At 44.2% G+C, this 24,383-nt stretch overlaps 1 protein-coding gene across 3 annotated transcripts; it reads left to right on the forward strand.

Annotated features, from left to right (window-relative positions):
- The first annotated feature begins 222 nt into the window (after positions 1-222).
- ZSWIM3 (zinc finger SWIM-type containing 3) lies at positions 223-24,078 on the forward strand. Of its 3 annotated transcripts, none has more exons than XM_073559339.1 (3): positions 223-358; positions 446-658; positions 19,237-24,078. In XM_073559339.1, exons 2-3 carry the CDS (start codon positions 468-470, stop codon positions 21,305-21,307), a joined length of 2,262 nt encoding a protein of 753 aa, XP_073415440.1. In that variant the 5' UTR covers positions 223-358; positions 446-467; the 3' UTR covers positions 21,308-24,078. The 3 variants fall into 3 exon arrangements, with proteins under 3 accessions (XP_073415440.1, XP_073415437.1, XP_073415439.1); XM_073559338.1 differs by having other exon boundaries at positions 229-301; XM_073559336.1 differs by having other exon boundaries at positions 223-658.
- The last annotated feature ends 305 nt before the right edge of the window (positions 24,079-24,383 follow it).

Raw genomic sequence — 24,383 nt, forward strand, 5'->3', positions numbered from 1 at the left:
TAAAGAGCGTTCTTATTGGTTTATCGGACGGGCTGCTGATAGTTGCACTTCCGCATTATCATTCGCGACATTGGATTGGGTTATTCTTTGATCACGTGGAATGCATTCTGGTTCTTGATTGGTTTAACTCCTGCGTAACCGTATTTCTGATTGGTTAGACTTTGTGGGCGGTGGCTGCATCCTGATATAAAATCATTGTTAAAGGGGCGTGGCATAAAATCGGTTTGGGGGCAGGAAGCGGTTGTACAGTGTGGTCTTCCAAACTGCGCACACCAGGAGAAGAGAAGTAGCGTTAAATAAGGCAGGAGCCAGTGAGAGCTTCATTCACCATCATGGTGCAGAGACAGGCTGCCCCACAGTTAGGGTGCCCATGAGTCACACAGGCCATGACTGACTGAATGAAGCCTGGACAGAAACCTTTACTTCTGCCCTTATCCCTTTCCAGATAGAAGGTGAAAGCCAGATCCATGGACGAGCTTGACCGCAGTGATCGCCCGATGACCATACAGCCGGGCACCTGCTTCACCAACTACGCCGACTTCCAGGGGTTCTTCGCCGCCTTCCAGAAGGAGAACGACTGCAGCTACAGCATCCAGAGCAGCGTGTCTGTGCACCACCACAATAGCAAGTTCAGCATCCGCATACGGCCAGACGTAATGTAAGGACCCCGGGGGGAGAGGGTTAGCTGCTACATTCTCCGTACACGCGTACACAATGCTTTATTACAAAGCTAAGACTTCTCTTGGTGGGCCATGTAAGTCTCTCTTTACATGTTACAGCAATTATGTCAGGTACAAGGTTTGTGATTGGCTGCAGCGGTCATATTCTTGTACTTGAGGTTATTGCTGTAGAGAAGTAACTAAAACCAGATGGGGACTTTGGTAGTGATGAGAGTATTGGTAATTAGTTGATCAGTCTCCTCCTAGTCATCCCCCCTGCCTCCCCCAGTCCCGGACAATCCCTTTAACTACTTGTAGACCTCCAAATGACTTACAGGGCTAATCCCAAGTTCTTTATTAGGTACATTTGCAAAGGGTTTAAAAACAAACAAACTTGGCAATTTATGGGTTTAAAAACAAACAAACTTTGCAATCGGCTGCCTGTGCAGTCTCTCAGCAATGGCTGGTCTATAGGGGGCGCATCGCTAAAGTTCCTTGCTGTACAGTGTGCGCTGCTTTGACGCTGGTCTGATTACTGGATCCGGCAAGCGTCAGTGCCATTGCACTCCTCCAGTGCTGCAGTGGCAAAGCTGCCTCTGCTTACATTGGAGTGCTCACGTTTCAGGCCAATGGCCCAACCATGCCGCTAGTCCAAACTGTGTCAGTAAGTAGCACACCGCCAACAGGGACCCCTGAAACTAAATGTGGAGATAACTAAGACATCAGGCCGTTCTGCATGTTACCCTGCAGCTACGTTTTAGAAAGTCACTACAGAGTAAGCAGCTGCAAAGAAATGGGGCAGGAGCAGGGAACCAATTGTCAGAGATGGCCTTACACTCTATACAGAAGGCAGAGATCTGATCACTGTATACACAGTTCTGTAAGCAACATTACTTCCTTCTCCCTTCCTAGCATTCATTTGATCGCTGGTTGTTGTCAAGAGATATGGCTGTTGGAAGAAGAAAATAATGTGCAAATAGTAAAAATTAGCTTCGGGAAGGGGTTACAGGAAGTGTGTAAGCCTATACTGATAGTCTATATGAAGCATGTCACCTTGGGTTACAGCCCCTATAAAAAAAAAAATTGCACCTTTTGGTGTTCTAATTTCTGCCTCTGTTCTTCAGAAACTAAAGTCTTGGCAAATGTGCTAATTGGGGTGCTTGTTGCATTCTTCTTGTGGCCACGAGGCTCAGCGCACTGTTTCGCTCACTGCTTTATCATGATCCCACCTCCATCACTGGTAATAGACAGCACTCAATGAGCATTGGTTGCAGAGAAAGGCAGGCCTGTGATGTAAATAATCCGTGAGGGATTCTTGTCATGCGAAACAATGGGCAGAATGGTGCGTGGATGAAACTGGTTTTTGTAGAACAATTAGAACCTAAAGGTGTCACTTTAATTTTTGTATAGGAACTATGTCCCCTACAACACAATACAATCTATTTATATAATCATCTAATTCTGTCTGTTTGTAACAAAAAACCCACGTCGCTGATTGGTCGGGCCCGACCAATCAATCAGCGACAGGCGCAGTCCGGCCGCAAATTGGCGCGGAATTCGAATGATGCACGCCACTGTCGGGAGATCTGCGGTGCTGATCTCCCGACGGTTGCCGCGGGTCATCTGCTGCACAGAGGTCAGTGGCGACGCAGCCAGGAGATGACCGGCGCTAGCCAGTACCCAGGGTCCAGAGGAGAGGAGACTCTCCTCAAGGCCCTGGGTACCGTAAATCTGTAAAAAATAAAATTAAAATAAGTGATATACTCACCTTCCCAAGGCCCCCGGACTCTTTCCCTCTCACCACGCGCCCGGCATCTTCCGATCCCAGTAATGCTTTGCGCGAAAGACCACTGATGATGTCATGCTCTCGCAAGAGTGACTTCATCTCCGGTCCTTCGCGCTAAGCATTACTGGGACCGGAAGATGCTGGGAGCGTGGAGAGGAGAGGGGGCCGTCGGAAGGTGAGAATAACCTTTTTTAATTTTTTTTACATTCTATCTTTTACTGTTGATGCTGTATAGGCAGCATCAATAGTAAAAAGTTGATTACAATTGTCAAACACTATGCTTGACAAGTGTGACCAATCACATTCCAAGCGATGCTTCAAATCGCTTGGATTGCGCTTGAATTCCGCACGTGAAAATTGCGAGAAAAAGGCATGTTTTCCGCGGGAAAATGCATGCGAATTCGCATGCGTTTTTCCCGCAGCAGGAGTTGTGGAAATGCTGCGGAAATTTATGCAGCATTTCTGCAACGTGGGTTCTTAGCCTCGGTGTGACACGCAGCAGCGACCAGGCCCCCGCTGTGAGATCGCCGATCGTGGTGGATCGTCCTGGACCATCTTTTGAACGTCGGTCTCCCCCTGGCCATATTCTACAATACCCGATGCTATAGAATCGGTCCACAATCTAGTTGGTTTATAATGTCAGTTTGAAGAGACACTCCTTTAACCCATCCCCTACATCTGCCATATATGTATGGTACTGTGATGGAGTCGGGGCCATTAGTAGTAGGTGTCAGCTGTATATTATGTCCAACACCCCCTGTTGCTATGACTGCTAGCACTGATCACCCCAGTTCAGCCCTTTACATGCTGCAGTCAATATCGATTCTGGCTTGTAGACGGTTGTGAGAGGAAGAGGACTCCCTCTTTCAACCCATCAGCACCCCGACAATGCACTTGCTTGGTGCCAATAGTTGTCATGGCATTCCTAGGTCTACCTGGTCTCCTCCGTGTACAATGCACAGGTCCTGATGCCCTGCAGTAAATATTGCAGGGTATTAGATCACTGATCAAAATAGTGAAAGTACAGGTTCAGACCAAGCAAAAAAAAGTCAATTTCAGAAAAAATTTACTTAAAAATGTTTCGCTACTAAAAGCCCTGTAATGTAAATCCAAAACTGCTCATTGGTACGCCCACATATGGAGCGATAAGAGCTATAAAACTCTCTTTAACCTGTACAGTGAGCACTAAAATGGTCTATCACTTTTACCGCACTGTGAAAACGCTTAAAAAGATAATGAATCCTTCTTGTTCACTGTGGCCCCCAAAAAGCGATCAAAAAATTTTCTGTAGTCAAAAATAGCAAAATATAAAAGAAAACTATGTAGCCCTGGTGACTGACCTGAAGACTAAAGCGGTCATCACTTTACTGGTGAACAGCGTTGTAAAAATATTACATTCAAGAATTGCTGGTTTGGTTCATTCTCCCATTTTCATAGCTTTCAGACTAGAAAGCCGTAAAAAAATATTAAGTAGTAACCCATTGAAGTAGTTGTACTGCATTTTTAGCTGTCCATGTAAGACCATATACAAGGTACTGAAGCACTAGGGAGACGTTACATAATTACAAGATACATTTATTCTTATTAGCCCTGGTAAAAATGAACAATTTGGGCTAATTTTACTTACTTATTTTACAAATGTAAATTCCCATTTTTTTCACAACCCAATGGTAAATTCTGAAGCATCTTTGGTATAAAAATGCTTACACCCCTACATAAATTCCTGTTGAGTGTACTTTACAAAATAGGCGTAGTTTTTCGGGTTTTTATGCCTCAGGCCTCTGCATTCGTAGACTATTTGCATCTGCAAATGATGTAGCCAAATTTGTGCTTCAGAAGCCAAATAGCATTTCTGCTGTGTGTCCTAATAGTAGTTTTCAACCACATTTGGGGTTATGGCGTATTTGGGAAATTGCTTCAAAAATTGTTTTATTTTCTCCTGTCCCCTGCTTGTAAAAAAATAAATTTTGGGCAATAAAATTCTGTGAAGTATGAATTTTCCTCAGTGCCCTTATCCAAAATTGGCTTCATTTTTGGGAGTTTCGCCTATTCTGACATGGTGTCCACAATGACATTAGGAATGCACATTTTTCAGAATTACAAAGGGAATACAATTCTTTCCTTTTGAGCTCTACTGTGCACCCAAACAATTTTTTATCTCGTATAGGGTATTGCTGAATTTGTGAGAAATTTTGTAACAAAATTGTGGAGTCCGTTTTCTCCTATTACACCTTGTAAAAATTGTAAAAAAAAAAAAATTGAGGCAAAAGCAACATGTTAGTGCAAAGTGTAATTATTAATTCCACTTTTCCAGGATGTCCCTCCTGACAGCACCATGGAGGTCGTCCTCCTTACAGGATCAGGAAAACACACAAGAGGTTAAATGGCACCTCAACACCCATCTCCCTCAGTGTTTTTTCCTTTCCCTGCATGGAGGGATGCACGAGAGAGAAGCTCAGCTTACCAGCTGGGCTCAGGGGGATCGTGCGGCGCGTCCAATCCTTCTCCCTGTCAAGAAGGCCTGAGGCTGATACTCTCCGGTGGAGAGTCCCTCAGCCACAGAGACCAGTTGAGCGGATGAGATCCTGGGTACAGCCGCTTCCTCCTCCCAATGGAGGGCTCTCCGCTCCGACGCCGGCCGGCAGGGCGCCGCTGCTTCCGGAAGTTGCACGGCGGAAAAAGCAGTCGCACGTCCGGTGACGTCAGGGAAGGCGCCGAAACAAGTTGGTGGAGTGCGTTCCAGGGTGGAACGTGGAAGTAACAAAGTGAGACTGTTAATAAAGCCTTTACCTGGGTCTTGAGGGACCCAGGACTTTCAGGAGCACTATGGAGGATCTGGGCAAAGTTGACCAGGACTGCGGGGTAAGTGCGCTGTGCGCAGTCCCTTTCGCATTACACGGCCCCTGACTATTTCCTTTCTCTACAATGTACAGGATAAGGGAACCCCAGCTATGCCCCTGCCTATGCCCAAACGGTATGGCAAGGTCTCTGCAAAAAACAGACCATGCCCTATATGCCATATAAAATTACCTGCACCACCAGAGTTGTGAGGGAAGAACAACCATCCCTACTCTCTGAGATGAGGTCCCTGATTCAGAAAGAGGTCCAGGCCTCCATATCTAGCCTTACCCGTCCGCAACCTCCCAGTCCGAGTCCGTGTGCTAAGAGACCTCGGTGGGAGATGGAACTGAGCTGGGACGAGGAATCTCAACCCCTGAGGTCAGAAGAGGGTGAGGTAGTATAGGAGAATCTGGAAAGAGGCAGGAGATACTTGTTTGCCTCAGAGGACACCGATGACCTAGTCCAGGCTGTCAGAGATACGATGCAGGTGGAGGAGGTTCCAAAGCCACAGTCCAGACAGGATGTGATGTTCAGGGTTCTCGGTGCTCAGAAGAAGCATGTGTTCCCAGTGAAAGACCATATCCGGGCTATGGTCCTGGAGGAGTGGGAGGATGCTGAGAGACGCTTGGTGATACCACAGGATTTTAAGAATCGTCTACCTTTTGATCCTGAGGGTGTTAAGATCTGGGAAGAGGTCCCCAAGATGATGTACCGCTCGCCAGAAATACATTCATCCCCTTTGAGGACTCATCAAGTGTAAAAAACCCTATGGACAGGATGGCGGATAATCTCCTGAAACAGGCTTGAGAGACGTCTGCGGCTTTGATGAAAACCAACATAGCCGCAATTTCAGTTGCCAGGTTTTTATGGATGGGACAATTGTAGGAGCATTTGAACAACAAAACTAGAAAAGAAATTATAGCCTCCCTCTGATCAAATCTGCTACAGCCTTTTTGGCAAATACGTCTGCCGAATCTGAAAGATTCTCTGCTAGGAATAGCTCTTCGTCCAGTGCGGCCCGTAGAGCTATCTGTATGAAAACCTGGTCGGGGGACAATGCCTCCAAAAATAAGCTATGCTCCATTCCCTTCTCAGGGTTAAGGGTGTTCGGGCTGGCATTAGATGACATCTTATAGAAGGCATCTGACAAAACGAAAGGGTTTCCTGAAGATAGGTTTAGAAGGAAAGTCCTTTCGTAAAGCAGGCCCTACTCCTGAAACAATGAGATTACAGGGGCCAAGGGAAGTCCATTAGAGGAACCTACAACAAAGGAGAGAAAAGTTAAGGGTCCTTAATTGGGTCAGGATCTAGGTCAAGAAGGCAATGATGCCATCCTGAACGGGGGTCGACTCAAGCGCTTTGCGGCAAATTGGTTCCATACAACCCAGTATCAGTGGGTTCTCAGAACCATAGCAGAGGGTTATGCCGTACAGTTTACTGCACCTCCCCCAGAAAGGTTTATTGCTTCCCGTACTGTTATGATTGAGTCACCGTAGGAGGCAAAAACAGAAATACAAGCTAAGTCCAGAAAACCAGAGAAGTTGGCAACTATCAGATTGCAGACCCCTGAACCTATCAACACAACTAGCAGTAGCCGTGGGGGGTTCCTACGATGCCCTAGACCCCTCGAACACAGCCGGAGAATTAAATAGGCCTAAAGAAAGAAAGGGGAAATCTAAACTGCCCCAGAGCAGACCCGAAAGCAATAGGCAGCCCCCAACATATAATGACGGTGAAGCAAGATGAAAATACTAACACAGACAGAAAGATAGACTGAGCAAAGCCGGGGCCCAAAACTACCTAGATAGGAAAGGACAGGAAGGCTGCTGTCTGCAATCTGCCAAAACCCTATCAAAGACAAAGCCAACAAGCTGATATGAAAAAGACCCTGAAGCAGCTAGGCTTCAAAAACTAAATCAGCACTCAGGTATTTTCAGAAGACAGAGCTAAAGGAATTCAGCACACCCCAGCAGGGAATGGCAGAAATCCAGAAAAACAAAGCAAACAAAGTCAAAGCGCAAATGCAAAAAGCCGAGCAGCAAACTTAGCTTTAGAGGAGCAGGAATTCAGACTGGTCTCCAAGGATCCCACAGAGAAAAACCCCGCAGGGCAGAAGGGCGTCGGCAGCCTTATATCCAGTCATTAACTCCACTCAGCCAGTCATCATCATCAGCCTCGGGTGTTTGATAATCAGGCTCACTACCTTTCTTTACCAGAAGAGGGAGTTCCTCGGGCCTCAGTACTGAAGGTGAAAATGAACTCACAACACCGTACCTTATCGACAGTCTCCCATGTTAGCAGACTTAAGGGAGCTGGTCGACACAGCTGTCATAGTCCCGATACCCCAGGCAGAAGAGGGCAAGGATTACTACTCCTCTCTGTTCACCATCACAAAACCATCATGAGAGTCCTGCACTATAATAAACCTGAGGCTACTAAACTTCTGGGTCAAATACAAAAAGTTCAGTATGGAGTCGGTAAAATTTACAGTTCCTTTTATAGACAGGGATGCATTTATGTGCACCCTCGATCTAAAAAGCGCATATTACCAGGTCCCTATTTACCCGGCGTCCCAAAAATTGAGATTTTCAGTGAAGATCCTGAATCGAACCTGCCACTTCCAGTTTCAGTGCCTTCCATTCGGCCTAGCATCGGCTCCCGAAGTGTTTACCAAGTTGGTGTCAGAAATGGTAGCCTACCTAAGAAACCAGGGATTATCATAGTGCTGTACTTAGACGACTTTCTCCTGGTGGCAAATTTGGCGGAAGAACTCCGACTTCACAGGGAAAAGACCATATCCACAATAGAGTATCTCGTATGGATCTTGAAGAGGCAGAAATTGGACCTGGTACCAGAAAACAGGAAGATTTTCCTGGGTGTACTACTGGACTCCAGATGCAGAACATCCTTCCTACCGGAGGGAAAACAGGAGACAGTGCAAAACATAGAGTTCCTGCGGATTCGCGCTACCATCAGGTTGGCAATGAAAATTTTAGGTCTCTTGACGGCTTGCATCTCCTATGTCCGGTGGGCTCAATTCCACTCGAGCCTTGCAGAGGGAAGACTTTTCTGTCTGTGATCGGCGCCAGTTATCACTCGACAGAGGAATGTCCTTATCCCCAGCAGTGAGATCACTACTTTGGTGGACTCAGCCAGAAAATCTACAGGTGAGCATTCCTTGGACAGCCTCACCATGCGTGGTGATCACCACGGACGCCAGCAAGTGGGGGTGGGGAGAACTCTTGGAGGAAAGGATTCTTCAGAGCAGATGGCAATCAGAAATCTGGTCCAAGTTGACCAATTATGGGAAGCCCTAAGACGAAATCAGGCAGCGCTAAAAGGTCAACACATAAAGATCCTATCAGACAATGTGACGACTGTATTTCCTGCGACACCAAGGGGACCCCAGACACAGGGCACTCCAGGATCTGGTGCACAAAATTTTTTCCTGGGCGGAGAAAACGGTCCATTCGGTGTCAGCAGTTCATCTCAAGGGGTCCCAAAATGTTGTGGCAGATTACCTGAACAGACAGGAGGTCTGGTCGATGGAATGGGAACTAAATGAGGAGGTGGTCCAGTACTTGTCATCTCTGGGGTACACCTCAAATAGACTTATTCCTGACCAGGAAGAATACAAAGATTGCCAGATTTTACTCCATAAATCCAGCAAACAATCCAGAATCCGCCGATGCGTTGTCAGAAGTGGAACCGGTCTCTTTCTTATGCCTTTCCCCGATGGCGCTTATTCCAGGGTTTCTCAGGAAAATCCAGGAGGATCAGGTGTAGGTACTTCTGATCACCTCGTATTGGCCAAAGAGAACTTGGTTCCCACTGCTAAGAGCTATGGCGTTAGTTTTGCTTCCTCAGAGGAAAGATAAAATCCACAATGGCCCAGTTTTTCATCAGAACCCATGAAGGCTTCATCTATAAGCTTGGATCCTGAGCGGGACATCCTGAGAGCTCAGGGGTTGTCGGATCAGGTCATTACCACAATTCAGGCTAGTAGAAAGCCGGTCACCCCTGCAATATACAACAAAATATGGAAAATGTTCTGTTTGGAAGGTAGCAGGTCTGATGTTGTTGCAGGCAGACCCGATATTCCAGGGGTCTTAGATTTCCTCCAAGCGGGTTTTAATAAGGGGCATAGATCTAGCACTCTAAAAGTCCAGATATCAGCTTAAGTACATCTTTTGATTATTCACTGGCCACTCACCCATGGGTAGCTAGACTTGTCAGGGCGATTCAGAGGTTGTGACTTACTATTAGGCGGCCGGTCCCCCTTTGGGATTGAATTTGGAGTCCTCTGCAAAGAGCCTTATGTACCAGGGGAAAGAAGTCCATCTCAGACCGGACAATCAAAACAGCGTTTTTAGTGGCCATTACTACTGCAAAGACTAGGGGAAATTCAGGCCCTGTTCACTTGGGATCCGTATCTTCGGATATGGGAGGATCGCATAATCCTAAAATTAAACCCCTCTTTCTTACCGAAGGTAAGATTATCTTGCCCTCCTTTTGTGAAAACCCTTCAAATCAGAAAGAACAGGTCCTTCGCGCGTTGGACATTAGACAGACAGTAATTGAATATCTAGAGGCCACTCATAGTTGGAGACAGGGTCCTAACTTGTTTGTCTTATTTGGGGGTAAGAATAAGGGGGAAAAAAAGCTTCCAAAACCAGCATCGCAAGATGGATTACCTCTGGAATCTCCTTAGCCTATCAGAAGGGATCAGTCCTCCCAAGGGTCTAAGAGCAGTCTCCACTTCCTGGGATGAGAGGGTGGGGGCATCAGTCGAGCAGATCTGTAAGGCCACAACCTGGGCCAGGCTACATACGTTTTGCAAGCATTATAAATTAGACATGCTATCTAGTAAACAAACTGCCTTTGGGAGAAAGGTTCTCCAACCTGAGGAGGTACGTTGATATTCTCCATGGTGCTGCCAGGAGGGATGTTCTGGAAAAGTAATAAATAGTCCTACTGGTAATGTTGTTTCCAGGAGTCCATCATGACAGCACCACCAGGAGGTTGTCCTTCTTATCCTTGATGGGGACAGGAACACAGAAGAGGTTACATAGCCCTTCCCCACCACCCTTCAGTGATTTTCCCAAGTACTACACCAGGACGAGTGCAACACTATTTTATTGAACTTTCTCTCTACACATGTTCATATCACATATCAGACAGGAAATCCAAGGGAGGGTATATAAAATGGACTCTTGGAAACATTACCGGTAGGACTAATTCCTACTTTCCAGGACATCCCTCCTGACAGCACCATCAGGAGATATACCAAATAACTCCTACTAGGACGGGATTACTGCTTTGGAGGACTTTCCTCCTAAAGAAGGTCGTCTGTTGATTTGACAGACCGTCCAACTTATAATGTCTGCAAAAGGTATTTAACTTAGACCAAGTTGCTGCTCTGCAGGTCTGATCTATGGAAGCCCCAGCACTCTCTGCCCACGAAGCCGAGATTGCTCTTAGCGAGTGACCGTAAGGTTTTCCGGCGGAGTCCGACATGTACTGCTCTAATAGTCGACTTTAACCATCTGGCTAAACTAGCTTTTGAAGCCTTCTTCCCTTTGTTCTTTCCGGCCATCTGGACGAAGAGGTTAGAGTCCACTCTCCATCTCTCTGAGCTTTAAGTATTAAAGAACTGTCCTTTTTACGTCCAAGGAGTGAAGAGAGCGTTCCTTCTCGTTGCTGTAGTTATGGCAAAAAGTGGGTAACACTATTTCTTGATTCCTGTGGAAGTCAGAAACTACCTTGGAAAGGAAATCGGGGTCCAATTTTAAGACCGTCCTCCTGAATCTTTAAATATGGGTCTCTTATGGAAAGGGCCTGAATTTCGCCTATGCGTCTTGCCAAGATTATTGCTACTAGAAAGACTGCTTTGAATGTTATCAACCTTAGGTGTGCCTGATCTAGTGGCTCGTATCGATTTTTGTGAGTTCATTCAGAACAAGGTTGAGATCCCAGGGAGGCACTGAGCTACATACAGTTAGGTCCATATATATTTGGACAGAGACATTTTTCTAATTTTGGTTCTAGACATTGCCACAATGAATTTTAAACAAAACAATTCAGATGCAGTTGAATTTCAGACTTTCAGCTTTCATTTGAAGGTATCCACATTAAAATTGGATGAAGGGTTTAGGAGTTTCAGCCCCTTAACATGTGCCACCCTGTTTTTAGAGGGACAAAAAGTAATTGGACAATTGACTCCAAGGCTATTTCATGGACAGGTGTGGGCAATCCCTTCGTTATGTCATTTGCAATTAAGCAGATAAAAAGCCTGGAGTTGATTTGAGGTGTGGTGCTTGCATTTGGAAGGTTTTGCTGTGAAGGAAACAAGCTGTCAAAGGAGCTCTCCATGCAGGTGAAACAAGCCATCCTTAAGCTGCAAAAACAGAAAAAACCCATCCGAGAAATTGCTACAACATTAGGAGTGGCAAAATCTACAGTTTGGTACATCCTGAGAAAGAATGCACTGGTGAACTCATCAATGCAAAAAGACCTGGGCGCCCACGGAAGACAACAGTGGTGGATGATCGCTGAATAGTCTCCATGGTGAAGAGAAACCCCTTCACAACAGCCAACCCAGTGAACAACACTCTCCAGGATGTAGGCGTATCAATATCCAAATCTACCATAAAGAGAAGACTGCATGAAAGTAAATACAGTGGGTTCACTGCACGGTGCAAGCCACTCATAAGCATCAAGAATAAAAAGGCTAGACTGGACTTTGCTAGAAAACATCTAAAAAAAAAAAAAAACCCAGCACAGTTCTGGAAGCACATTCTTTGGACAGATGAAATCAAGATCAACCTCTACCAGAATGATAGAAAGAGAAAAGTATGGTGAAGGCGTGGTACAGCTCATGATCCAAAGCATACCACATCATCTGTAAAACACGGCGGAGGCAGTGTGATGGCTTGGGCATGCATGGCTGGCAGTCGCACTGGGTCACTAGTGTTTATTGATGATGTGGCACAGAAGTAGCCGAATGAATTCTGAGGTATTCAGAGCCATACTGTGTGCTCAGACCCAGCCAAATGCAGCCAAACTGGTCGTCGTTTCATACTACAGATGGACAATGACCCAAAACATAAAGCCAAAACAACCCAGGAGTTTATTAAAGCAAAGAAGTGGAATATTCTTGAATGGCCAAGTCAGTCACCTGATCTCAACCCAATTGAGCATGCATTTCACTTGTTAAAGTCTAAACTTCAGTCAGGCCCACAAACAGCAACTGAAAACCACCGCAGTGAAGGCCTGGCAGAGCATCAAAAAGGAGGAAACACAGCGTGTGGTGATGTCCATGAGTTCAAGACTTCAGGCACTCATTGCCAACAAAGGGTTTTCAACCAAGTACTAGAAATGAACATTTTATTTACAATTATTTAATCTGTCCAATTACTTTTGGTCCCTTTAAAAAACAGGGTGGCACATGTTAAGGAGCTGAAACTCCTAAACCCTTCATCCAATTTTAATGTGGATACCCTCAAATGAAAGCTGAAAGTCTGAACTTCAACTGCATCTGAATTGTTTTGTTTAAAATTCATTGTGGTATTGTCTAGAACCAAAATTAGAAAAATGTTGTCTCTGTCCAAATATATATGGACCTAACTGTATTGTGGGCCTAATACGCTGGATAGCTTTAATGAATCTCACCACCCAGGGATGATTGGCTAATGGAAAGTCAAAAAAAGGAACCCAAAGCTGAAATCTGTACATTCAAAGTACTAGGCTTCAGACCTTTGTCAAAGCCAGCCTCAAGGAAGTCTAGAATTTGAGGAATATCTGGACCCTGAGTGACAGATACTGGGACTGTACTTTGTGAACAGAACTTTTTCCAGACACCTTCCGGTATATTCCTGAGGTTATCAGCTTCCTGCTCTTTTGTATGATAGAGATGACTGGTTCCAATAAACCCTTTGACCTCAGGATCTCCTTCTCAGGATCCAAGCCGACAGCTGTAACATCTCTAGATTTTGATGAACTAGAGGGCCCTGAATTAAAAGATCTGGTCTTGCTGGTAGGAGAATTGGGTCTTCCAACACCATCCACTTTAGTAGGGAGAACTAGCTCCTCTTGGGCCAGTATGTGACTATTAGGATTAACGATGCTTGACTCTCCTGCATCTTCCTCAGGACTCTTGATATTAGAGCGAGTGGTGGGAAGGCGTAAGCGAGCCTCATGTTCCAGCTCTGTGCTAAGGTGTCTACTCCAGTCAGGTTGTCTCCCAGATTTAAAGAGAAAAATTCTTTTGTTTTTGTATTTTTCCTTGAGGCAGATAAGTCTATTTCTGGTGTCACCTAGTGATAGGTCAGCTGGACAGAGACCACTTCGTTTAGAGACCATTCTGAGGATTGAACCTGCTCACTGCTTAGGAAGTCTGCCAACTGATTTTTTGAGCCTTTCAGGTGTATTGCCGTGATTGATTTTACCGTGAGTTCTGCCCAGGAAAATATTGTCTGATAAATTCAGTAAGTGACGGTAACTCGGACCTTCCTGATGTAGAAGGAAGGATACTGTGGTCGAGTTGTCCGAGTAGATCTTGACGTGTTGATTTTGTAGCTTTTCCTGGCATCTCCTCAGTGCTTCCAAGACTGCTCTGAGTTCCCTGTGGTTCGAGGACCTGTTGCGCATTGATGTGGCCAAGTTCCTTGGAGGCAACATCCTTCCATGCGAGCTCTCCAACCTTTGAGGCTTACATCTGTAGTGATGTTGACGCACAGGAACGCTTTCCAGGGTCTTCCTCTCGAGGTTTGCTGTACTGGTCCACCATGCCAATGACCGCTTTACCTCTCCGGATAACCGCATCCTGTTGTTCAACAATGCCTCCTTGCCGTCCTATGCCGAAAGGACCTCCCGCTGTAGGCTTGTTGAATGGAACTGACTTCATTGGACGCTGGTGATACATGAAGACCTCAAACCCAGGACTCTCATGGCTTTCCTTATGGAGATGTATTTTCGTTTTTGTACCAGCTGAATCTCCTGTTTGTGCAGCGGAAGGAATGAGTATTCCTGTTCGGAATCCAGGAGTACCCCAAGAAACACTTTCTTCCTTTCTGGTTTGAAACTTGATTTCTTTACGTTTATTAACCACCCCAGCCTCTCCAGGAGAGACACAGTTGATAAACATTCCTCCATCTGTTGTGGAGAATCTGCCACTAGAAATAGGTCGTCCAAGTATGGGACGATAAGAATGTTCTAGTCTCCTAGGAAGGCCATAACGTCTGCCATGAGTTTTGTGATGATTCGGGGGGCAGAGGAGGGACCGAATGGCAGGCGTTGGAACTGGAAATGTATCCTCCCTTGGTCTTTTATCGCGAACCTGAGGTACTTTTGATGTGAGACATGGATAGGTACATGGTAATAATCACTTTTTAGATCTAGTGTGCTCATTACCGAGTCCTTCCTTATCAATGGGATGACTGATTTGAGGGACTCCATTTTGAATTGCTTGTAGGCCACCCACTTGTTTAGTGGTTTAAGATTTATTATTGTTTGGTATTCTCCTCCTGGTTTCTTTATGGAAAACAGACTTAAATAATTCCCCTGGAACCTTTGGGAATTAGGTACCTGAATTATGGCCTGCAACACTATAAGCTCCTATATATCTCTCAGAAGTCTTTGATAAAATGCTGGAGACTGGGTATGGGTTAGGCAGTATCTCTTGGGAGGTAACTGGGTGATCTCTATCCTGTACCTCTGTGCGACTGTTTTCAAAATCGACGGATTCTGAGTAATCTCCTGCCAACCCCTCAGGAAGTACTGGAGTCTCCCCCCAACACTTCTGGTGTCATTGCCTGCTGGGTCTTGGCCTTTTGATCCTGAAAGGAAATTTTACCCTTGCCACCCTTGTGGTAGCTCCACCTGCCGGACTTGCCCTTTCCTTAATAGTCCTGCCTGGGGTGGGAGCGAGTCCTCCGAAAGGACGGCATTCTCTTTGGCTTTTCTTAGGAAAAGCCCTTCTTGTCTGATTCTCTTTCGAGCAATTTGTCCAGTACTGGTCCAAATACGTGCGGGCCAGAGAAGGGTATTGAACAAAGCTTGTTCTCTGACTGGGTATCCCCTGTCCATGATCTTAGCCACAGCGCCCGCCTCGCTGCATTAGACAGCACATTGTTTCTTGCAGAGAAGCGGACTGATATTGTTGAGGCATCTGCCATAAAGTCGGTCGCCATTTTCAACAATGGTAGTGACTTCATGATTTCCTCTCTGGGAGTCTTGTTCTTAATGTGATTCTCCAGCTCGTTGACCCATAGAATCACCGACGTGGCTGCTATATTCGCTTTCAAGATGGCTGCCGATGACTCCCAGACTTTCTTGCGGAGGTCCTCTGATCTCTTGTCCATCAGATTTTTAAGGCTGGACGAGTCTTCAATGGGGATAACTGTTTTCTTGGAGACTCTAGCCACAGGTATGTCAATCTTTGGTACAGTTTCCCATACCATGGGATCTTCTGGGTCAAAGGGAAGGCAATACTTAGTCCCTTGGGACCACAAGCTTCTTCCCCACGTCTTCCCATTTTTCCAATATCATTGCCAATATGTGATTAACTGGAAACACTATTTCTACGAGCTCTCAGCCCGCTGAACATTTTATCCTGGATTGTTAATGGCTCCGTGGATTCCTCAACTTTCATTTTACTCCTGACGGCTTGCAGGAGCATGTCTGTCTTTTCAGAAGAAAAGTGATATCTCTTCCTTTCTTCCGGGAGTACTACTGAGGAACACTCGCCTTCACCCGAATCCGGATAGGAATAGCCAGACACCTCGCCTTCCTCAGAACTCGGATCCAAATCCCATCTGGGTCTTTTAGGACAGTGGGGATTGTGCTGGTACTAATGCTGAGACTGTAGTTTGCACTTCCTCTCTGATCATAGTTTTAATACTGTCCATTAAAGAGGTTTGCTCCTCTTTAAGTAACCCGGATATGCATCCTTCACATAGCTTTTTAACATATCCTTCTGGGAGCCTGGCCGTACTTAGGGAGCCTTTCGTTTGGCCTCTGAAGTGGATAGTCTAGGCGTCTCCTTATCCTGAAAGAAAATATATAAGGAGGACCCTGTGGCTTTGGATCCATTGACCAGCTAGGAGACCCCTACTACACCTTACTCACATGGTCCAGGGATGGCTCTAAGGATTGAACGTCAGGACGGCTAGCACTCTCCAACTTTACTGAGTCAAGTGTGCTGTCAGCTGCCAGTCTTTAAGTAGTCCGCCTTACCCGTCTTCAAGACATCTGATTCGTCATCCTTCCAAGCCCAGTTGCTGTTAATCCCAGCATCGCAGGTCTCTGGCCATACTGTCCACACTCCCTGTGGAACGCACGCCGGCCGCCCTAGACACCTGGGTGTCCTGTCAGAAGCCACGCGCCCAGCACACTGCTCCACTCAATTGAGCTCTGGAAGTCAGCAGCCCTGAGACCTTGCAAACACACCTCCCGGAACCCTTCTGATGCTGCCGGTAGTCCAGGGGTTGAGACGCCGGCCAACCCTGTTCTGTCCCGGGATCCTATGGACACGCCCCCCCCGGATGTCGTCACCGGCGTACCTCTTAATGACACGGCGCGCCAAAAGTTCCCGGTACGAAATGCCAGCTGATCTGAAGCCGGAACAGCAGCCGCTGCCCAGAGCCCCCTGGGGAGGGATGTGGCAGATGCCAGGAGCACACAGCTCAAGCGGACGCTGAGGGACCACCTCCGGTATCAGCACACCTGCAGAGTCAGCCCACCGGACTGAGACTGCTCCGCCCAGAGCCCTCTAGAGAGGAATGCAGCTTGTTCCCAGGAGCCTCCTGCTCGACCGGGTTCCGTCTCCCCGAGGGATCGTTGGCACTCGGGTATCTTTGTACTTCGCATCCATATGCTCTCTTTTGCATCTGTCCTTGATAGGGACAGGAAAAACACTGTAGGGTGGTGGTGGGGAAGGGCTATTTTAACCTCTTCTGTGTTCCTGTCCCTATCAAGGATAAGGACAACCTCCTGGTGGTGCTGTCAGGGGGGACATCCTGGAAATAGGTATTAGACTTACCGGTAATTATATTTACAGGAGTCAATCCTGACAGCACGGTTAGTTCCCTTCCTGTTTGTGTTGTTTTCATGTCTTAATATGATATCGATTGAAATAAATTTAAGTTGCATCAGCCATGGTGTGGTACTTGTTAAAACACTGAGGGAGGTGGGTGGGGAAGGGGCCTTTTAACCTCTCGTGTTTTCCTGTCCCTGTACGGAGGAGGAGGACGACCTCCTTGGTGCTGTCAGGAAGAACTCCTGGAAACATATTTACCGATAGGTCTAATACTTATTTTCTTTAAAGGGAACCTGCCACCAGAAAAAAACGCTATTAGCCTGCAGATATGAGGGTAATCTGATGGTTAATAGCGTTATTAATCTGCTCGATGCCTGCATTTAGCTAATCGCTGCTGGGAGAAAAATAACTGTATTATTACCTCCACACAGCATTTCGGTTTCAGTCATGGGGACCGTGTCAGCGCTGGTTCAGTTACCGTTCTGACAATACAGAGCCGCAGCTTTAACCGCACCGCCAGCACTGACTGACAGCCGGCCCCATTGCAGAGCGAATGTCAGTCAGGGCTGGGGCCACGGTTACAGCTGCTTCTCCGTATACCCAAACTGGTCACTAAATTGGCGCCACTACCATGACAAACCGGAACGCTGCTGAAAGGAATAAACTTCATTTTCTCCATTTGGATAAGTGCGAGTGGGTTAATAATGCTATAAATCTGCAGATTAACCTCATATATGCTGGTTAATAGCTTTTTTTTTTTTTTAGAGACTGGTTCCCTTAATCCATGTGAAGCACCTGAGAGCAGTTGTTGAATACCTTGAGGGGTGCATTTATTCAAATGTGGTTTTATTTGGGACTTTTCTGATGTGTGGGCCCCTGAAAGTCACTTCAAAAGTGGAAGTAGTCCCTAACAAAGAAAATTGGATTTGTAAGTTTCCTTGAAAATAAAAATGAAGAATTGCAGCAAAGCTTTCAACCCTTCAAACATAATTATGTAAAATTACTCTTGTAAAATTATAAATGTTATATGGTAAATGTTTTTTTTTTGGTGTGACTATTTTAAAGGCATAAAATTCAGAGATTGACAATGTTAAAATTTTCAGCAAATTTTAAATATTTTCATAAATGCAAAACATATGGGCCTAAATTTACCATTCTGGTAAATTGCAAGGTGTCACAGGCAGTTTCTGAATCGCTGGAATGAGAAGAAACCTTTCATAGTTATTATAACATAAAGTGATGCTAGTCGGATTTGAAAGATAAGGCTTTGTCAGGAAGGTAAAAACTGGCTTCGGCAGTAAGCAATGATCTCCTGCTGTAGTCTCCATGAGTCCTGTCACTCTGGTCTCATAATATTAGATGTCATCTTGTGAATACCGCAACCGTAGTGATACAATGCTATCACAAGGTAGGCCAGGAGTCCAGCAGCCATTTTGAAAAGGTTGTAAACTTAGAAATAAAATGGTCAGAATAGCTTAAAAAAAAAAAAAAAAATATAGTAATTCCTCACTAATTTCACTGTGATGCCACTCAGTCCATCCTTGGTCTCTACTACCTGATGCAGTGATGACTTGCTGACAAAAAGGAAACTGCAGCCAATCACTGACACAGGTTACCAATGCGGTGGTGTGGAGAGGGTCCAGGAAGTTGAGACTGGGAAATGTCTTGAAGTTTTTTTTTTTTTTTGTTTTTTTTTTTAACATTTTTTAGGTTGATAAACGGGCTTTATGGGGTTTTAACTGCACTCTATCACACAAAAAGACTGGTATGTACTTGGCATAGCGGGAAATAGTAACACAATTACCCCCCACCCCCCTTACCAATTGGGGGGCCAAAGCTAGTGGGAAGAGATGACCCTCTATCACACTACTTTCTTTGTCATTTACCCTTTTACATTTATTTCTGCTTCCCAGATACACCGAGGTGACGTTTTGTTGCTCCAAACTTCAAGGACACAATGGTAAAAGAAAGACCCACGATATTGTCTGTCCAGCCTTTTTTGTTCTGCATTACGATATAGATCTAGATCGTTTGGTGGTTAAAGAAGAATGTTCAACTCACAACCATTCCAAAAATACATCACCTCAAGCATCTCCCGATCATCCACCCAAAACGGGAGAACTTTCACCTAACTTGGAGGTCCCTTTTAAAAAGATTTGCAACGAAAGTCTATGTCTGTCTCCGAAGAAGGAAAATAACCAGAAGGAAGTTCTACAAGACAGCCAATCCTCATGCAAGCCTAAGAGTAATTTTCCTTCAGAAATTAAAGTCATTGATGATGAATTCAATAGCAAACTTACGTCTGCCACCATCTCTGACTCTCCTGAGGCACTATCCATAGATGCTTTATCACGTGTAGATGGTTTCATTAAAGACTTCCAAAACATGGATGCTGGCTCAAAATCATTGCTCATGGTCGGAGTTCAAAAACAAGTGGAGCAACTTTGTTTCCAAACAAGTACTATGAGTAACTGGTTCATAAAGTTTCCAGAGAGCATTTTGCTTCATAAGGTTTCTAGCAAAATTGGATACATTCTGTATGCATTTCTAGTGGAAACCAAAGAACGCATGGCTAAAATAGTTTACTTTTCATTTGTAAAAGAAGAAGATTCCAAAAACATCTCAAAAGTGCTGGAAACGTTTAAACTTTTCAATTCTGAATGGTCAAAGGTAAAAGTTATCCATACAGATATAGCTTTTAAGCAAGTGGATGTTCTAAAGGAAGCATTTCCATCAGGGCAGGTCTTGCTTTCAGTCTATCACACAGCATGTCTCATTGAAAAGAAGACCAAAGGATCCTCTCAATTTAGGTTCTGTGTCCGTAAGTTGATTGAAGAGGCAATCTATCAGACTACTCCTCGGAAGTTGAGCTTCTTGGCTGAGAAACTAGAGCACAAATTAAACAAAGACCTCTATGCTAAACTCTGCAAAGAGTGGTTTTCAAATGAGCTTCTATGGTACATGCATGTAAAGAAAGGCATACTTTCTTGTAGGACTTACATGGACAGTGTAGGAATTATCGATGCGACTATTTCGAGCTGCCTTACAAATCAGAGCTCAATAGAAAATGCTATCCAAGAGTTTCTTAAGTCTGCAGACTGTTTCAACCAAAAAGGGAATAGGGATTTTTCTCCAGGCCTTTCCAAGAAATTGTTTGAATCACAACCCAAAATTACTAAAAAAAAAGTGCACCCTATCCTTCCTGCACAGACATCTCTCCCATCTGTTTCAAAGGCCTCCTCTAAATCCATGCAAAAGAAAGCCACTTGGCAGGTAAACACATTTACCATTCTGAACAATGGACTCATTGTAAACCCAAACTTGGGTGCCTGGAGACCAATTTGGGTATCAAATTCAATGCTTCTGTCCCTAAAAGAGTTATGCAATGACGTTGCCTTTCAGTTGTGTTCAAAAGAGTGGGAAGTAGCTAAGAGATCTACTCATCTAATCACTAAGCAAACTAGATTTACTACTGTCCAGATCCTAGAAGACACCCACAGTGTGTCTTTAAGTGACCATTCCTGTACATGCTATTTTAACAAGGGCTATAAATTGCCATGTCGTCATATTTTGAGCATGCTTTATTTATACCAAAAGCCAATGGAAGAGAACATGGTGAGTCTCAGGTGGCGTAAGAACTATTTGCAACCCATATCGGACTCTAGTGTGTATGAAAAGGTCTTGCCCTACACTAAAACTGAGGCAAAAACCATGGCAAGGATAAGCATAATCAAGAGTCTTACTAAGGAACTGTATAATCTGCTCATGCAGTGTGATGTAGGAGAAATGCAAGACAGGATTTCTACGTTACAGATGATGTCTGATATGTGGCACAATGACTCAAGTAACATGTCACCATTTCCGAAACAAGAAAAGGTGCCTGAGCTCCCTTACCACTGGGTGAAGACAGAGCCGGTCGAAGAGAATACCGTAACTGTTCTGGCTGAGCTGTGTAGGCTGGATCGTAAATCCTCTTTGAGTTAAAAACTATTCTGATCTAAATGAGATTTGTCAGACTCAAGCTTTTGAAGTCATCTGTTTTTATTTAACTTTTAGCCACACTGGAATATGGAAAACACACACAATGACATCTTTAAGTTTCCTATATAATAGGCACTTAGTTGAAGAGTTCTTACCAAGCCTGATAGGTTAAAGAGAACCTTTTCATACTAGCTACATCATGAATTAGTGGCTGCAGAGCTAAAGAAAACATAAGCTTTTATTTTGTAATTTCCCTGCTCTGTTGTGGCGATATTAGCTTAAGTTATAATTTCTGAAAAAGTTCAGCTTGGTGTTACCAGAGATTTGCCTCTGGGTGTGTGTACTTCTTCCCCTTCATGAGGTTGACCAATCATAAATAGGAAGCAACACACCGGGTAAAAAACATGCCTTCCTCTCCGCACTTATCTCTGCAGCTACTGTGTAGAGATAAAGCAGAGCTCCCTTGCGTATCATTACAAACAATTCCAGGTCTCGTGGCAGTCAGTGAGAATTGACAGCAAAGTGAGATGAGATCTGGAAGTGTTTATAATGATGCATAACTCAGCTCTGCTGTATCCCTATTCAGTAGCTGCAGAGATCAGTCAAGAGAGGAGGGAGTTTTCTCCTCTGTATGTTATTGTCTGCTAATGATTGGTCACCCTGATGCAGGGAAAAAAGTAAACGCCCCCAGAAATCTCTGTTAATGCCCAATTGAACTTTCCATAAATTAAAACCTAAACTTTCCAAGCAAATATCTCTACAATGAAGGGGAGCAATGTAAAAAATGAAAAACTGTTCCTTAGCGCTGCAGCCGCTATTCCATTATTTAGATGCTGGTCATAGGTCTTCTTTAAAGGGGTTGTCTGGGTCTTTCTCAGGGAGTTGGATGCAATTCCAGACAATACTGTTAGACAAGAGCACTGTCAAAGAAATAAATGCAGACCTAGTTCTATAATCCTGGATAAAATGTTAAAAATAATTTTCTGGCATTTAGGATGTTATGTCAGTGGGGAGGAAAATGACTCTCCTGATACCTGCTCAGCTGATTTCAAAGAATGGGGGCATTTCGGCTAGCACCACATGCTGTTCAGTGTTGAGCAGGCTCAGCTCGGTACATTTTGTAGTGATTGGGACTGCAATGTAATACCAAACATTTGGTTGAAGGACACAAAGCAGGGAGCTTCAGTATGAAAGACCACTCTACAGTTTATGGTGCCATTCCTGGTAAATAAAAAGGGAGGCATAATCTGTGGGGATGTTATAAATTTGCTTAATTTCCATTATTTTGAAATTGGTGGTCTGTTCTAAGACTGATAGAGAGAACCTCTTAATACAGGTGATTGATGGCATTCTCATGACAGCTGCTCTCAAATTTCCTTTCTAGCTGGCTATTAGGGACAGTTTACAATCCCCCTACTCTGGTTATGAGAGTAGTACAGAGTTTTAACAACTACTACTTGGCTAAGTTTAAAGTCAGAGGAGCTTTGATTTGAACTTCCTTTTCCAACATTTCTCTGTTTTAAAGAAGACCTGTCAAAAGTGTCCAGTTTTATTTTTGGTTGGTGTTACTGTGAATATTCCATTTTTTTTTTTTTCTTTTAAAAAAAAATTCACCATACTCATTCAAAGATATAGGGCTTAATTGGTGTTTTTTTAAATCTTCACCAAGGGGCCCAGCGCCTACACAATAATAATGCTGAGCCATCTAAAGACATGCCCCAGAGTCCTGTGAGCCACGCTCCCTAGTGAGGACCATAAAAATTGATACTAAATAAAAAAGCCCATATCTCTGGAACCAGATGGAGAATTAAAAAACACAACAAAAAAAACCTTTGGCGTAGTGGGAATAAAATAAGAGCAAAAACTGCCCACTTTTGACATAGTGATAAATCCAAATAGAATGTCTGAATAATTTTCTAGATTTCTTAGAAAAATAAGAGGTGGAGAGTGGTTTCTGTGGACAGCGGCTACGTCTCACTGTAGGTCTTTGGATGCAACTAAATTTACAGATGAGAAAAAGAAAAAAGGAAAGTGATCTCCAGTGTGAAGACTTTGATTAAAATTTCAATTTATTTGTAATATGTTAAAAATCAAAGTTCATAGTGATACATCATATGATCAGGGACCCTGGAACAATCAACAACCAACGCATTTCAACCATGGAAACATGATTAAGACCTTTATAGGTCGAAACGGGTTGGTTGTTGATTGTACCAGGGATCCTGGCCATATGATGTATCGCTATGAACTTTGATTTTTAATATATTACAAATAAATTGGAATTTTAATCAAAGTCTTCACGCTGGAGATCACTTTTTTCTTTTTCTTATGGACAACGCCTCTGATCAAGGCTTCTCCGTGCATGTTCAATTACAGCATTTCTGCTGGGACCGGCGTCTTGTGAGTACTATATTGTTGGATTCTGACTAAGAGTGGTGAGCTGATTTTTCCCTTTCCTCTTTTCCTAACATTGTTTCTAAATTTACAGATGCGCTCATTTATATAGATGAAAATGTTTGAATTTATATGTGAATTTTTTTCTATTGTAGTGAAATACTTGAAACACAGCTGTGTACAGTTTATATGAAATATATTTGTTATGACACCATGACTTGATAAAGTTCTTTAGTTTTATTTTATTTGCTAACTAAAAGGCTATCAGTTCATTTGAGGGCATTATTTGTTGGCGTCATTGTGATCCAATTTACTAAAAAAGGGCATTTCCAATAATATTTACACATGGACCTTGCCATTAAAATTTCATTTATTTATTAGACTTGTGTATTATACTTCATGGGAAACCTGAAACGATATCTCAGTTGGAAAAGGTGGATGCCAGAGCAAGGCCTTACAAAGGTAAGTATCAGATGAAACATGGCTCATCAGTCGCATTGTATCACTTGCAGAAATGATCCAACCATCAGGCGACGAGGTGCCTAAACTGGTAACATGGAATATACTGTAGCTCCACTAGACTAAGTAGTGAAAAGGTATTTATTAGGATATGTGCACACGTTGCGGGTTTGCCTGCGGAGTTTTCCTCACAGAATTCGCATCTCTTGGCAGAAAACGCAGGTGC

Source organism: Dendrobates tinctorius, unplaced genomic scaffold (assembly GCF_039654945.1).
Source record: "Dendrobates tinctorius isolate UK_male_01 unplaced genomic scaffold, ASM3965494v1 ptg000270l, whole genome shotgun sequence".
NCBI classification, from domain to species: Eukaryota; Metazoa; Chordata; class Amphibia; order Anura; family Dendrobatidae; genus Dendrobates; species Dendrobates tinctorius.